We start from the raw sequence: 14,284 nt of genomic DNA on the forward strand, positions 1-14,284 counted from the left end.
CAGAGGCTCCCTCCACTGAGAAGCTATATGGAAGACGTAACAAGCATCCTGCAGACAGCAGCATGTACAGCTAGGCTGCTGAAAAGGCTGGATGAACTTGTGACGTGGGCAAGAATGAAGATCAAGCCATCAAAGTCACGAAGCCTCTCTCTCTGAAGAGAAGTCAGAAGTGACAGCACCATTTTTGTTGCAGGCGGAGAGGAAATCCCGCTCCTGGCCAACCAGCCCATCCAGAGCCTAGGAAGGCAGTACATGGCAGAGCTCTCCGACAGGCAGATGGGGAAAGTTGCACTGAAACAGCTCACAGATGACCTGGCCAGAATCGACCAAACCCAGCTCCCTGGAAAGTATAAAGTGTGGTGTTATCAGTCCACTTTGTACCGAAGGGTGATGTGGCCACTGAAGATGTCAGAAATTCCCTCATCCACAGCCAGCAGGATGGACCAAGCAACCAACACATACATCCGGAAATGGCTAGGGCTGCCTCGATGCCTCTCCGACACTGGCCTCTTTGGGAGGAATGCACTGCAGCTCCCGCTCCAGTCCATCAGCCTGGGTTACAAACAGGAAAAGGCAAGATTGGTCCTGGAGCTAAGGGAGTCTACCGACCCGCTGGTGAGAAGTGCGAATGCTCCCGTCCATACAGGGCGGAAATGGAGAAGCCAGGCAGGAGTCGACCAGGCGATCAGCAGGCTGCAACACCAAGAGATCGTTGGCAGAATCCAGACTGGACGCGCAGGACTAGGCTGGGGAGAAGCACCTCGCTTCTGGTCCAAGGCCAACAGGAAAGAAGAGGAAAGCGATGGTGGTAGCTGAGGTAACGAGGACAGAGCATGAGTGCTTTAAGATCAAGGCTGTGTCACAGGGTCGCCAGGGAGTCTGGACAACGTGGGAGAGCACCATCGACAGGTCAATCAGTTGGGCAGATCTTTGAAAGATTCCACAAACCAGACTCAGCTTTCTCATCCGTGCAACCTACGACACCCTGCCCTGTCCTCGAAACCTCCATCAGTGGTTCAGCAACAAGGAGAGCTGCTCCTGCAGTGCAGTACCATCAATGCAAAACACCTTATGCATCCTAAAGGTTATGCCAGAGCTTTATTTGTGGATTTTAGCTCAGCTTTTAACTCAATGAAGACGCATATTCTCCTGAAAAGGCTCCTTGATCTCAACATCAACACAGGGTTAGTTGTGTGGATCAGAGGGTCTGTGTCAGGGAGAACATGTCAGACAGGCTGCCCACAAGGCTGTGTTCTTTCCTCTGTGCTATTCTCTCTTTTTACTAATGAATTTATGACCAATGAGAAACATTTTAGACTGTTTAAGTATGTGGATGACATGGCCTTAGTTGGCCTTTTACAGGAAACAGGCCCACTAGGTGAAGCTGCCTATCTGGCCCACACTACAGCCCTTCAAACACGGTGTCACACTAGCCAGCTAGAAATCAATGTGGCCGAGAAGAAAGAATTAATCATGTGCTGCACAAAACAACATTTGATCACAGAGCCAGTTTCACTTGATGGCCAACATGTTGAAACTGTGGAACACTTTAAATACCTCGGTACAGTCCTGGACACCCAGGTGAGCTTCTCTGAAAATACAGAGTATATCTTCAAGAGATGCTCACAGCGACTTTATCTTCTAAGGAAACTTAGTGGCCTCGGTGTCAGCCGGCAGATTTTAGAATTAGTGTACAAAACTATTGTTGAGAGGATTTTAACCTTTAACCTTCCTGCCTGGTACGGTCACCTACACTGTAGATAGAAGAATAAACTGTCTAGGATTGTGTCAATGGTAGGCAAAATAGGTGGTAAACCCCAAAAGCCCTTCAGCTTTACAATTTAGTTTGGAGGGAGATTCGGTACCAGTGAAGTCAATGCATTTTATGAGTGGGCCTTCTGTGGCGGAAGTGAACAGCAGGTCTTATCCGACCTTTGGCTCACTTTTACGGGCTTTTACAACCTCAAGTCCAAAATTCCGTAGAAGCAATCAACAACGGTAAAAAAAAAAAAAAAAAAAGGTTTCCTTGTATATTTTGTCCAAAAGGGAGCACCATAATATTCATGTTGGCCTGCGCGTCTCCATATGTGCTGGTGCTGTGTTATAACATTATTGTTATTATAGTGGTGAAATGACGCTTTAAAGAGCCATCAAACTGTACAACAAAGGAGGACTTTGGTCTGCAGGACAGATAATAATGCACACAGTGCACTTTCATAGACTAAGCTACTGGAGTTACCCTGCACTTTACTAATTTTTAACAGTCTCTTCTGCACTATATTCACTTTTTTAATAGTCCTTTATCACAGCTGTTACCCTGCACTATATTCAGTTTTAACAGTTTTTCTTGCAGAGTTAAAAACTGATATGTGTTTTACAGAATTCACAAACTGTCAGATGTCTGTACAGCACACACTTAACAATACATACTCAGGGTATTAGAAAGAGAAGGAAGTGATCATTTCAATGAACACTGTACATTTACACAGTAACAGGATGTATTAATCATTGCTTTGTGTTTCTCCCCCAGCAGATAAGTGATCCAAGAAAAATAAAAGGTCAAAGCATCCTCTCCCTGTTGTTTCAAGTTCACTGGACCAGTAACTATATAGTTACCAGTAACTATATAGTTACTGGTCCAGTGAACTTTATCAACCATTTCTAGTCAATAATATATTCATCAGGAAAGCATTTAAGGTGAGGCTAATATAAATGACTTTATACAGTGTACTGCTTGTGATTTCCCCCCTGGGGATCAATAAAGTCTTATCTTATTTTAACCTTAAAGGTATTTGCTGATTATATTTTGTTATTAATCTGAATTAGCAAAAGTTATCAAATAAATGTTGTGGAGTAAAAAGTATAAAGTAGCAGAATATATTCAAGTAAAATACAATTTTGCTTAAGTACAGCAATTAGTAAATGTACTGAGTTACTTTACTACTATATCTACTACTGTACTGACGTACTTTACTACTATATATACTACTCTACTGAGTTACTAAGGCAAATTTGTGATTTGTGATTTTGGGCTATACAAATATATACTTGCACAAGCACAAGTAAATCAATGCCATCACACGATGGAGATATAGAAACGAGCAAATGTGAAACCCAATGAGGGTTGCACGGCTCAGTGCCCGTGCAACAGATACTTTTGTTTAAGATATAGTTTAATGGGACGTCATTTTTCACCTCGTATGAAGCCTGAAACCTTAAAACTGTTTATAATGCAACTAATTACATTTACTTTTGAATGTTAATTTTGGTGTAAAGAATCAAATTCACTATTTTAAAGAATACACATATTCTTATTTTAAGATGTTGACCACGTATTGAGAATGAAAAAGCAGAAACAATCTAACAATCTAATATCACATCAAATCGAATTCATTTATTCATTCATCTTGTACAAAATAGTTCCATTTTGACATACTCCTTACATCATGATCTACAGTACGACACAGTATGTTATAATATGTTAGGAATGGGAACTGCATATAGCATTGCATTACATAATGAGCCATGATAATTTGATCATAACTGATTATAATAAGACAGCAGCCTGATGGCACCAATGCTTTGTTTGGTTTAGGATCCCATTAGAAGGGCACAATAGGGTCCTTGAGGGTCTTGTTCTGCTGCATGGCACTCAGCTCTATGTTTCCTCCATCACATGGGAGGCCTTTGAAAACACGGAGGTGAACATAATCCTCTCCTCCCACATGGACCTGCAAGGAAGTAGAAGTAAAGTTTTAGAAGGTCTTGGCCACTTGGAAGCAGCGGAAACCAGCTGTAAACAAACAGCAAACAAATCAATAACAGCATTTAATCCAGAATTTTTCCCAGACGTGGAAATAGCCAAGTCATGTGTCCCTTTTAAATAATCAATCATTATTTTTTAAATTTTCGTGAAAAAGTAGGTGAAAATGCGTGTTTTATGGTCGATCACAATTGTGCAGTGGGGTAATGTGTAAACATTTATTTATTGAATTAACATATTTCTCCTGTGCAGTCATCAAAATTCGTATATATCCCAGCCCAGTTTGGTACAACTGTTCAACTGCTCGTTAATGCAGTTATCTAATCAGCCAGCTAGGCGCTAACCTTGTCCATCTGCCGTTTGGTGGACAGGTAGTGCACAAGGGGATTTTACATCAGTCAGTGAACATAAAAGTTGCGGGCCTGAAAACCAAACAATTTAGCTTGTTGCTATAAACCTTCATAGAAATGAGTAGTTCAGTGATAATTCCCTGTGGGTTCATCACTACAGTTAAGCAACTCCTTTCACATACAAGTCCATTGTTTATGTAAAAACTATTAAATCAAGTAAAAGTTGTTTCCAGTCAATCTTACAGGATTTAAGGGACTCCATAGTTATTATGCTTTTTGCCTTGAAAATAATATTTACCTTGATGAAGTAGATGTTCCCGTTCACTAGCTGACTCCTGTATCTTATGGCTGTGAAAACATCATAAGTCTTCCCGGCTAGTTTCTCTGCCTGGACCTTGACCTGAGGAACAATGAGATGATGACAACGTCAACATGAAATACAGGCCCTGTTTACTGTATGTGAATAGTTTTGAGAGAACAAAGTCAAAATGTAATAATAATATTCCTTTTTTTCTACTTACGCTATCACAGAGCTTCTGAATGTCTTTGTCGGCTTCAGCAGGCGGGGTAAGCCCTCCAATCTTGCCCTGATCATGTGTGGGAGAATCCCCCGTGCATTGTTCATCTGAAGCCATTGTGACAGTTTTCAGTGGTGAAAATTAGCAAAAATACGAAACGAAAACTATGTAGTTTGTGTCAGCTTTCAAGTTGAGTCAGGTAAGTTATACTCTGTATTATGGGTTATACCATCAGCGTAGAGGGGGGTTTAAACAATGTCACAAACCGATTAAAACAACAAATGAAGTCTCTGAGCTGGAAGTAACTATAAAAATGATATTTCTATTTCTAGTGTATATCATTTAAAATATAAGGAAGGAAAATTATCAAAATATATTTTAATAACTCTGTTTGTTTGCCCTCTTTAAATACAATGTGGGTTAGTCTGAGGCGTGTTTGGATGTGACAGCTGATTTGGGTCCAAAACACTGCAGGAAAGTGATAAAACTTTGCCAATACAGACTGGTTACGACTAGGCCCGTGTGATAAGGCAAGTCACATCCTGGTTGAGGAATGGAACGCCATCCCACAGCAACGTGTGACCAGGTTGGTGACCAGCATGAGGAGGAGGTGCCAGGCTGTTGTGGCTGCATGTGGATCTTCCGTCCGCTGCTGAGGCTCCTGACGGTGTACTAAATGAATAAAGTGTTAAATTGCCAATATGTCTTGTTTGTTCCTTGTTACTGATAGAGAGTTCAATCATCCAATCCACCAAACAACTCAAAACAAGAGTCAGTACCAACAGGAGAATACACTGTTTACCATTGGCAGAGCATTTTGGCAAATTTGTCTTGGGCACTACCCACATAATCAGCTATGCTGCTCATCCCACAAATGCATGATCCTTACAAGTAGGATGTAAAATACAATGCCAATTAGCATTGTAACAACAGAGAAATAATCGACCAAACACAAATTTCCAAACTTTTTTTTTCCGAGTTTATATTCCAGATATGTGGCAGCGGTTTAACCGGGCACAGGGCAGTAAATGTGCTTGTGTAACTGAAGGAAAATGATAGATGGGAGACATTATTCGTTTTTATTCAGGAACAATAAGTTCTCAACTGTATTTCGGCTTCGGGCATCTTCAATGACGTCATTTGTCTAAAACGAAACAAGCCTCGATACGCGCTTCACAGAAAACTTCCTGGATTACTCAACACACGCTCCGAAATAAAGACAGATTTATCAAATGCATGGCTTATTTCTCGCCTCAAATGTTTTCAGAAACACATTTCGGTGAACTATTTTTGTGAAATAAGAGGAGAAAGTTTCCAAACGAGCCTCCATACTGTTTCCGGTTTGTAAGCTGGGAGCAGCAGCCCACGGAGGGAAAACGTTCGTCCAATCAGGAGCATAGTGCCTTGTTTGTAGTGACAGCCCACCAAAAGTCTAATGCTGGGAACCGGCTAGCCTTGTTGATCCAAAATAAAGACAGATTCAGCAAATTGGTTCGCATAAGGGTTCATTTCACGAGGATTCATCTGGGCTTCATATGCACACGAAATCACCTATCGGTCAAATAGTGTAAGACAGGTACATACACTCGGAAAAAAAAGTTTGGAAATTTGTGTTTGGTCGATTATTTCTCTGTTGTTACAATGCTAATGGTCATTGTATTTAACATCGTTGGAAAGCCTGTTTATTTATCTTCACAATGATGTCCAACTTGTAAGGATCATGCATTTGTGGGATGAGCAGCACAGCTGATTATGTGGGTAGCGCCCAAGTGAAATTTGCCAAAATGCTCTGCCAATGGTAAACAGTGTATTCTCCTGTTGGTATTGACTCTTGTTTTTTGAGCTGTTTGGTGGATTGGATGATTGAACTCTCTATCAGTAACAAGGAACAAACAAGACATATTGGCAATTTTACACTTTATTCATTTAATACAGCGTCGGGAGCCTCAGTAGCGGTGGAAGATCCATACGCAGCCACAACAGCCTGGCACCTCCTCCTCATGCTGGTCACACATTGCTGTGGGATGGCATTCCATTCCTTAACCAAGATGCAACTTGGTTGAGGATGTTGACCACGTATTGAGGATGTAAAAGCAGAAACAAAGAAAAGCAACATGGGACGCTAGGAAAAATAGTACGACTGAAAAGACACTAGAGAGAAATACGCAGAGCAACTACCGAACGAGACGGCATTTTCTGTATGAGGTTGTAATGCCGAGGCTCGAGCCTTGTTAAAACCTCCTGGAGGTTATGATACTCAGAGGGAACAGAGGTGATATCTACGGGTCTAGGTGGAACTGGCGAGGTGGTGACACTGGTAGGAATGGCGGAGTGTAAGCAGTGTGAATGACAAAATAAGCTCTAATTAGTAATGGATGAGGTGGACCAGTCTATGTGTGGGTTGTAGAGCTTAAGCCAGGGGAGACCTAACACTAGCGGTGAAGTGGGTGATGAAATGATGTAAAGTGAGATAGTCTTGTGATGATTACCAGATAGAAGCAGTGATAATGGAGCAGTGCGATGAGTGACATGGGCTAGCAGTTTTCTGTCGAGGGCAAACACGTCCTTAGGCTCAGGAAGAAGCTCGGAGGGAAGATTGGACTGGGAAACAAAGTCAGAGTCAATCAAATTGTCCTCAGCACCAGAATCCACTAAAACTTGGATCGGAAAAGAATTCCATGACCAGGACACAGTACCTTTAAGCTGAATGCAGCTTGAGGAGGGGGAAACAGCAGATGATGAGCCTGCTAGCATTGTGGATTAGTGGTTGTAATTAATCTTCATGGTAAATTTCCGTAAAAAGTATAAAGTAGCAGAAGATATTCAAGTAAAATACAATTGTGCTTAAGTACAGTATTGAGTAAATGTACTGAGTTACTTTACTAATATATATACTGTATATAGGCTATATAGTCAGCCACAAGCACAAATAAATCACGGGAGGCTGACTACTCTGACCATCACATGATGGAGATATACAAACAAGCACTAGTGAAGCCCAATGAGGACATCTGCTGGACAAGTGTGAGACATCCTCATCCTGATTTTCATCTATCAGCCAGAGCCGGAGCAAACTTTCTCATTTTACAGCTAAACAGTATGCTACAAGATGTTTCTGAAAACATTTGAGGCAAAAAAATAGGCATTAGAGTAACAGAATATTGATTCATATTTGATCAGCGCTGACAAGTTTAACATTTGATCGGAGTTTGCGAGTGATTGACAGCTGCCTCGGTTGAATGAACAGCCAAGAGGAATGCTCTCTCTCTCTGAAATGACCTGTGATTGGCCAAAGTCTCCCGTCACGGGCTAGATTTTTTAAAGCCTGAAAACAGAGCCATGAGGAGGTGCAGAAGAAACACTTGAATTACAATATGCTGAAAGGTTATTATGGCATTTTCTCCCAATGATGCCAAAAATATTCTGCCTACTGCAGGTTTAAATCAGCATAATGGGTATATTTTTTGCTAATCATGGAAAATGTGTCTCTTAAACTGGGATAAAGATAAAACAAATGCTATTATTTTTATTTCTACTGCATGTAATTTGATTAAATGACCAAATGGTTTGGTTCATAATGTCAACTACACATAATAACACATACAAAATCAATCTTAAATAAGTTATTTCTGGCAAGTCATATGCTTGTTTCTTGTTTTTTGTCTTTTTAAATGTGAACTGACTGATCTTTAGATAATATTTAGACAACAGGAGACCCTTCACCTTTCCTACCTGAGGATGGCGTCATAAGCAGCGTTTATTGAGGGACGTTTTTTTTAATATAGTAGAAGAAGAAGGAAGAAAAGACGCGACATGTTTTCTCTTCCCAGCAGGCTGCGCGGCGCACTTGTCTTCTTCATGTTGTCTCTTGTGCTGTCTCGAGGTTTCTGCCAGGTTGTGGCGGAAGTGAACAGCAGGTCTTATCCGACCTTTGGCTCACTTTTACGGGCTTTTACAACCTCAAGTCCAAAATGCGGAGAAGCAATAAACAACGGTAAAAAAAAAAAAAAAAAATGTTTCCTTGTATATTTTGTCCAAAAGGGAGCACCATAATATTCATGTTGGCCTTCGCGTCTCCATATGTGCTGGTGCTGTGTTATAATATTATTATTATAGAGGTGAAATGACGCTTTAAAGAGCCATCAAACTGTACAACACCTCTCTTGGGAGGACTTTGGTCTGCAGGACAGATAATAATGCACACAGTATTCATAGACTAAGCTACTGGAGTTACCCTGCACTATACTCACATTTAACAGTCTCTTCTGCACTATATTCACTTTCTTAATAGTCGTGTATCACATCTGTTACCCTGCACTATATTCACTTTTAACAGTTTTTCTTCATCTCCTTGTATTTTTATATCTGGTATATTTTTTTGTGCTTTGCACTACTAACTTTTTTACTGCCTTTTTATTACCATGTTTTGCACTATGGAACTGTGATGCTGGAAACCTGAATTTCCAAAAAATCAATAAAGTTACTATCTATCTACCTATCTATCTATCTATCTATCTATCTATCTATCTATCTATCTATTTGAGTGCTTACCATTGTACAAAACGTTATGTAGGCTGCCTGTGTTTTAACTTTCGTTCAGCATTGTCAAACTGAATGGACTATCTAGTGTTTTTCACGTGATTGTTTGAAACAAATAGTTTGGTTGACTGGCATTTTTGTTTCAAATTGAAAACAATAGATAGGAAAAAGGTCTAGTTTACCCTCACAGCATTGACCAGGCAGTAACCACAGCTAAATTAGCCCTAACATACTGTTAAATCAATGGATGGTGAGGGAGTTTATAGGGTTTTACAGTAAAAAGTGTCAACGGGTGGATTTGAACTTCATACTAATGTGTCATCTTTTATGTTTTTATGTCAGCTTCAGTGGTGACCTATGCGCAGCTGAAGACCATGCTGTCCAACCGAGACATTCAGCTGTTCGATGTGAGAAACCCTGATGAATACCAGGCTGGACGCATCCCAGATGCTGTCAACATCCCACGTAAGTGTTATCACATGTAAAAAAAGAGTGTTTTTAATTTCTGAATTATGCCATCAGATGGGGCAGAGCAAAGCTATATATGCAATATTCATTCAACTGGGAGTGATGGGAGGGCTGTTTTCACTGACCAATACAGTTCTGGAGACTGGGAGGACTGGGAAGACAATTTGTGAACATGACAAAACTGTAGAAACTGAAGTGCTCAGGGTGTTTTGTGAAGTTTGTTGCTTGACTCCAATATGATAGCAGCTGAAATGCACAAATCCACTGAGGTTGCTTTCTTAACGGTTGCTAAAGCCTGATGGATGGATTTCTATTTCCTGCGCCCAGAATGTGTGATGGATCAAAATGTATTAGAAATTATATCAACAGATTTTTATATGGCCTTAAGAGACTTGACTTAGATGTCTTTAATAGTGCGTGGAACAGGCTGGCAACAAGATGTATGTGTTTGATGGGAAGATATTTGAAGGCAAACTTTATCATCACAGGAAAAAGTAGTTTGTGACCCGACAGTACACTACAAGATGTTTCTGAAAATTTGAGGCGAGAAATAGGCATTACAGTAACAGAATATGAATTCATATTTGATCAGCGCTGCCTAGTTTGACCATTTTGATCATATTGTTTTTGTGTGTTTGAATACCAGTGGACAACCTGGAGGAGAGCCTGAAGCTGTCCCCAGAGCTCTTTCAGCAGAGATTTGAAGTGAAGGCTCCTGGGAGAGATGACGACAACATCGTGTTTCACTGCCAAAGAGGCAACAGGAGCTCCAAAGCGCTGGACATCGCCAGTCAGCTGGGATTCAGCAGGTAAATAACAGCAGATACACACATTCAAAAATCCTGTAGTCGTGATATTACATGACCCATTAAAGGCTCTTTATTACCTAAAGAGTAAATAAATAAATAAAAGTGACCCCATTGTTAAACTCTCTGATTTCAGTCATGTTTGGTAATGTGGACCCTGCTGAACCACATAATGTGCTGTAGTGGAGCTATGCAGCACTATAAAATGGCACATTTTGTGTGTTATTTAATGTTTAACCAGTGGTGCTGCGACTAGAGTTCAATGTCCTCGGACGCTGCTTTGGTTCGTTGAACACGTTTGACTTTTTAGTAGAAAAACAAACAGCAGTGAGACTAAGCTCTTCTCTTTCTGCTTCTTTTTCTTAGGGCGAGACATTATAAAGGAGGGTACAGCGAGTGGGAAGAAAAAGAAGGAAAATGAAGCCCCGGGCTCAATTCTGCACTTCAATTCAATCATTTTTATTTAAAATACAGCTAATATAAAACAAAATATAAATGAGAGATGCCAGTCGCTCTTTAGCTACATTCAGTTGACTGTTACAAGTTACACACTTAATTCATATTAACTGTTACTTTAAAGATTGAACTTCTTTGCCATGTTACATTGTTTTAGCTGCTAACCAGACTCTGTCTTGAAGGTTTTGCAAATGCTGTGTATCCTTTCTATTCTGTGATTCATGACAAACTGATTGTGAAAATGCTAGGCCTTGATTAAATTATAAACAAATTTCAACATGTCTTTGTACACATTTGTAGTCCTGCAGTTTATCCAAATTCTGCACTACACGCTCATTTTTTTTTTCATTTTCTTTTTTTCAGCTATATGTAGTTATAGTTGTAGTTTACTGTTTTTGAAGTTAGCATCTTATAAACGTCAACATCTTAATGGAGCAGTGTGTAACATTTAGAGGGATCTATTGGCAGGAATATAATATTAAGTATTTTTTCTTTGGAGTATAATCACCTTAAAAAACAAGAGTCGTGTTTTCGTTACCTTCTAATGAGCCGTTTATATCTACATACGGAGCGGGTCCTCTTCACGGAGCAGGCCGCTATGTTTCTACAGTGGCCCAGAACGGACAAACCACTGTGTTAACTATTCCTGCTTGTGCCGGAGTCGATCACGCTAAGGAGTTAACCCCCGTCACTCCACTGAGCTGCCGGGAAAAACCGAACCAACAGACACCTCTATTGCAGCATTTCTGCACAAACTGCAACTTCTACTGTACATTCACTTGATATTATCACAGCTAAACTCTTGTCTTCTGCTCCACTAGCTCATTTGTTTGCTCACACACATTCGCCACTGCTGTCTCTCTCTTGTTTCACCCCTAAATTCCCACATACCCACACATTTTACACTTGCGCTACTCTTACAGCAACCGACTCTAGAGAGGGCCATTCGCGTTTTTCGCAACAGCCACCGTAGTGCTCCTACACGCTTGGCACACGGGAGAAGCTTCAGTTGGTTGCAATTTGCAGATGTCGCTGTTCTCATTCCCAGAGCGTCAAATTCAGACACTTTGTCAAAGCTGTTTTCGTTCGATACCGCTGCACGAGGCACCCTTTAGCGCTGGTATGTGACACACCTGGCTTTCCATTAACTACAATGTAAACCCAGTTACCCAACAGTTAAAGGTCAACAGGCTTTCATCCAGGAGACCGCTGTTTGTGTCCCATGCATCACTTTCACTTTAGAATCAGCTGATCGTTCGTGTCCCGTGTTCACAGCATCAAGTCACATTTTTTCACAAAAAAAGTAGTTATTTTAAGCCCAACCATGTTGTTTTTTCTTAAAACTAAGTGGTTTTGTTGCCTAATCCTAAACAAGTGTTTTTGTTTAATTCACAACATTATGCACGTGGTTACTGCGAGCGAAAATTGACGCTAAGGGATCTGACAAAGCGTCAGTATGTGACGAGTTGGGATGAGAACGTGTTGTACACACTGCACCTTTTTAACCAGTTCCTCTATTTCCTTTGTGCACTGCGTTTTGGGAGAGTGGTGCCCATTAACTCCAAATGTTCCCATGTGAACGTACTCATGCATACAGACTCAAAACCTGCTTTGAATTAGTACTGTAGTTCCGATTTGGGACCCAGCTTGTGAGTTTGAGTGTGGGATAAAAGCAGTTCCGTCTCTGGACCAATAGATGGCAGCAAAATGTCAACCAACTCTGAAAATGTTGATTTCCATCATTCCTACCACTGTCCTTTATAGCAATACCCTCTCAGGCCTGACCTTCACACAGGTATTGGTCTAGACAGGTATGGATTCTGTAAGTAACAGCTGTGTGAGCAGCTGTCAGGAGCCCGATCTGCACAAGGTCCAAAGATGCCTCATTTAGAGGGAAAGCAGATCCCACTTCACCTTCACCCTCCATCCTATCCTCTCTCATCGGGGCTATTCGCAGCACATCAGCAGTAAAGCAGGTGTGTGTGTGTGTGTGGAGGAATTAATGCTGTTTATGATCTCTGCAGGTAGCGAAATAGTTGTGATGGCCCACTGTGGGTTCATACATCATTTGATCCTCTCGGTAATCAATCATGAAAAAGGAGTTTGGACGTGCCTCTTTTTGAAAACACTTTCTTCTTTTTTGCACGTTTAAGTTGTAAATCACAAAGTCAGAGAGGCAATAGCCACTCCAGAAAGAAAAATGACACACTTCCAGTAGCTGCCATTCATGTGGAAGAGACTGTGATTGATTTGCTGAATGTTGCATAATGCAGATAAACAGAATGAAAGGGAAATCTGGATTTATTGGACATGTTATTCAATGAGTTGATTAACTGCTGTGCACTCGTCTAAAGTCCAAATTCAGCATGTGTTCTGGATGTCACACAACATCAATTTTAAGTTTCAAATATATAGATCCACTCCGACCACAGTGCGCATTAGGATTCTCTTCAGCTCTGCAGTCAGTGTACAGGAGATATTTACCATTGTGCTGCTGCTGCTGCTGTGGAGAAGAAGGATGGCTCAAACTCCCAAGGACATTTTGGGCACTTTAACATTAGTTAAAACACAAACTGACTCCAGGTTGGTGGTGAAAATCAATCAGTAAGGGCTGTTTGTCAGCTGCTGCGATTACACCGAGCACATCATCAACCTCCTGCTGCTCACTGCTTTTTGAAAATGCACTTTATATGGGAAGTGTTGTAATGAAACCTTCAGCACATGCATTTAAATATAGAAATATATGGAAACATGAGCTATGTGGTCTTCATTTGCCTCACAATTAATAGATTAATGTAATGATTAAAAGAACAAACATATGTATTAAAATACAACCAAGTGCTACAGGAAGATCTATTGAATTTTCTCTGGGTTTTCTAATGAAACTGGACTCTTTGCAAGTTGGAACTGTTTCATAAAGGAAAAGCAAAACCTTCCCTTCACATTGGTTCTCATTTGTTTGGTGTGCTGCTCCTGCAGGGCTTTACTCTTATCTTAAAATGCCATGTAGAAGATAGCAAAACAAAGCACATTGGCTGGAAATGTGAGATATAAGACACAAGCTGTAGGTACTTTTTATCTGCACAGAGGGTTTTTGTGTGTGTGTGTGTGTGTGTGTGTGTGTGTGTGTGTGTGTGTGTGTGTGTGTATGTGTGTGTGTGTGTGTGTGTGTGTGTGTGTGTGGAGAGGGACACTAGTGCCATAGTGTGTCTGCCTATACATTTTTTCTTCTTCATGCATAGAGCCAGCCTGACCTAATTTACATAACCTACTCTGTAGGTTTACTGGTCCTGTTTTTATGAGGCCAACTATTTCTGGGCGAATGTCACTTCCAGCAAAAGCACGACCCAGACTGGTTCAGGGTCACGTTGAGGGTATACAGCC

General features: G+C 40.9%; 2 protein-coding genes across 4 annotated transcripts; one reads left to right on the forward strand and one right to left on the reverse strand.

The window, feature by feature from the left end:
* Positions 1-1,899: 1,899 nt before the first annotated feature.
* On the forward strand, positions 1,900-11,177 carry LOC141759702 (thiosulfate:glutathione sulfurtransferase). Of its 3 annotated transcripts, none has more exons than XM_074621993.1 (4): positions 1,900-1,998; positions 9,513-9,635; positions 10,285-10,447; positions 10,811-11,177. In XM_074621993.1, exons 2-4 carry the CDS (start codon positions 9,545-9,547, stop codon positions 10,863-10,865), a joined length of 309 nt encoding a protein of 102 aa, XP_074478094.1. In that variant the 5' UTR covers positions 1,900-1,998; positions 9,513-9,544; the 3' UTR covers positions 10,866-11,177. The 3 variants fall into 3 exon arrangements, with proteins under 3 accessions (XP_074478094.1, XP_074478092.1, XP_074478093.1); XM_074621991.1 differs by lacking the exon at positions 1,900-1,998 and adding an exon at positions 8,423-8,625; XM_074621992.1 differs by lacking the exon at positions 1,900-1,998 and adding an exon at positions 9,408-9,420.
* On the reverse strand, positions 3,375-5,396 carry LOC141759703 (cystatin-B-like). Its single transcript, XM_074621995.1, has 3 exons — positions 4,635-5,396; positions 4,412-4,513; positions 3,375-3,731 (listed from the first exon to the last, which is right to left on the reverse strand). Exons 1-3 carry the CDS (start codon positions 4,746-4,748, stop codon positions 3,603-3,605), a joined length of 345 nt encoding a protein of 114 aa, XP_074478096.1. The 5' UTR covers positions 4,749-5,396; the 3' UTR covers positions 3,375-3,602.
* Positions 11,178-14,284: the final 3,107 nt, after the last annotated feature.

The sequence above is a fragment of the Sebastes fasciatus genome, chromosome 21, assembly GCF_043250625.1.
Source record: "Sebastes fasciatus isolate fSebFas1 chromosome 21, fSebFas1.pri, whole genome shotgun sequence".
NCBI classification, from domain to species: domain Eukaryota; kingdom Metazoa; phylum Chordata; class Actinopteri; order Perciformes; family Sebastidae; genus Sebastes; species Sebastes fasciatus.

What these genes read in the sequence shown, in the direction of transcription:
- LOC141759703 (XM_074621995.1), bottom strand. Translation starts at nt 4,748, where the DNA reads ATGGCTTCAGATGAACAATGCACGGGGGATTCTCCCACACATGATCAG. An exon ending in TTCAGAAGCTCTGTGATAGC is followed by an intron (nt 4,514 to 4,634) that starts GTAAGTAGAAAA and finishes ATTGTTCCTCAG; the next exon opens with GTCAAGGTCCAGGCAGAGAA. An exon ending in GGAACATCTACTTCATCAAG is followed by an intron (nt 3,732 to 4,411) that starts GTAAATATTATT and finishes ACTTCCTTGCAG; the next exon opens with GTCCATGTGGGAGGAGAGGA.
- LOC141759702 (XM_074621991.1), top strand. Translation starts at nt 8,445, where the DNA reads ATGTTTTCTCTTCCCAGCAGGCTGCGCGGCGCACTTGTCTTCTTCATG. An exon ending in AGATGCTGTCAACATCCCAC is followed by an intron (nt 9,636 to 10,284) that starts GTAAGTGTTATC and finishes TTTGAATACCAG; the next exon opens with TGGACAACCTGGAGGAGAGC. An exon ending in AGTCAGCTGGGATTCAGCAG is followed by an intron (nt 10,448 to 10,810) that starts GTAAATAACAGC and finishes TCTTTTTCTTAG; the next exon opens with GGCGAGACATTATAAAGGAG.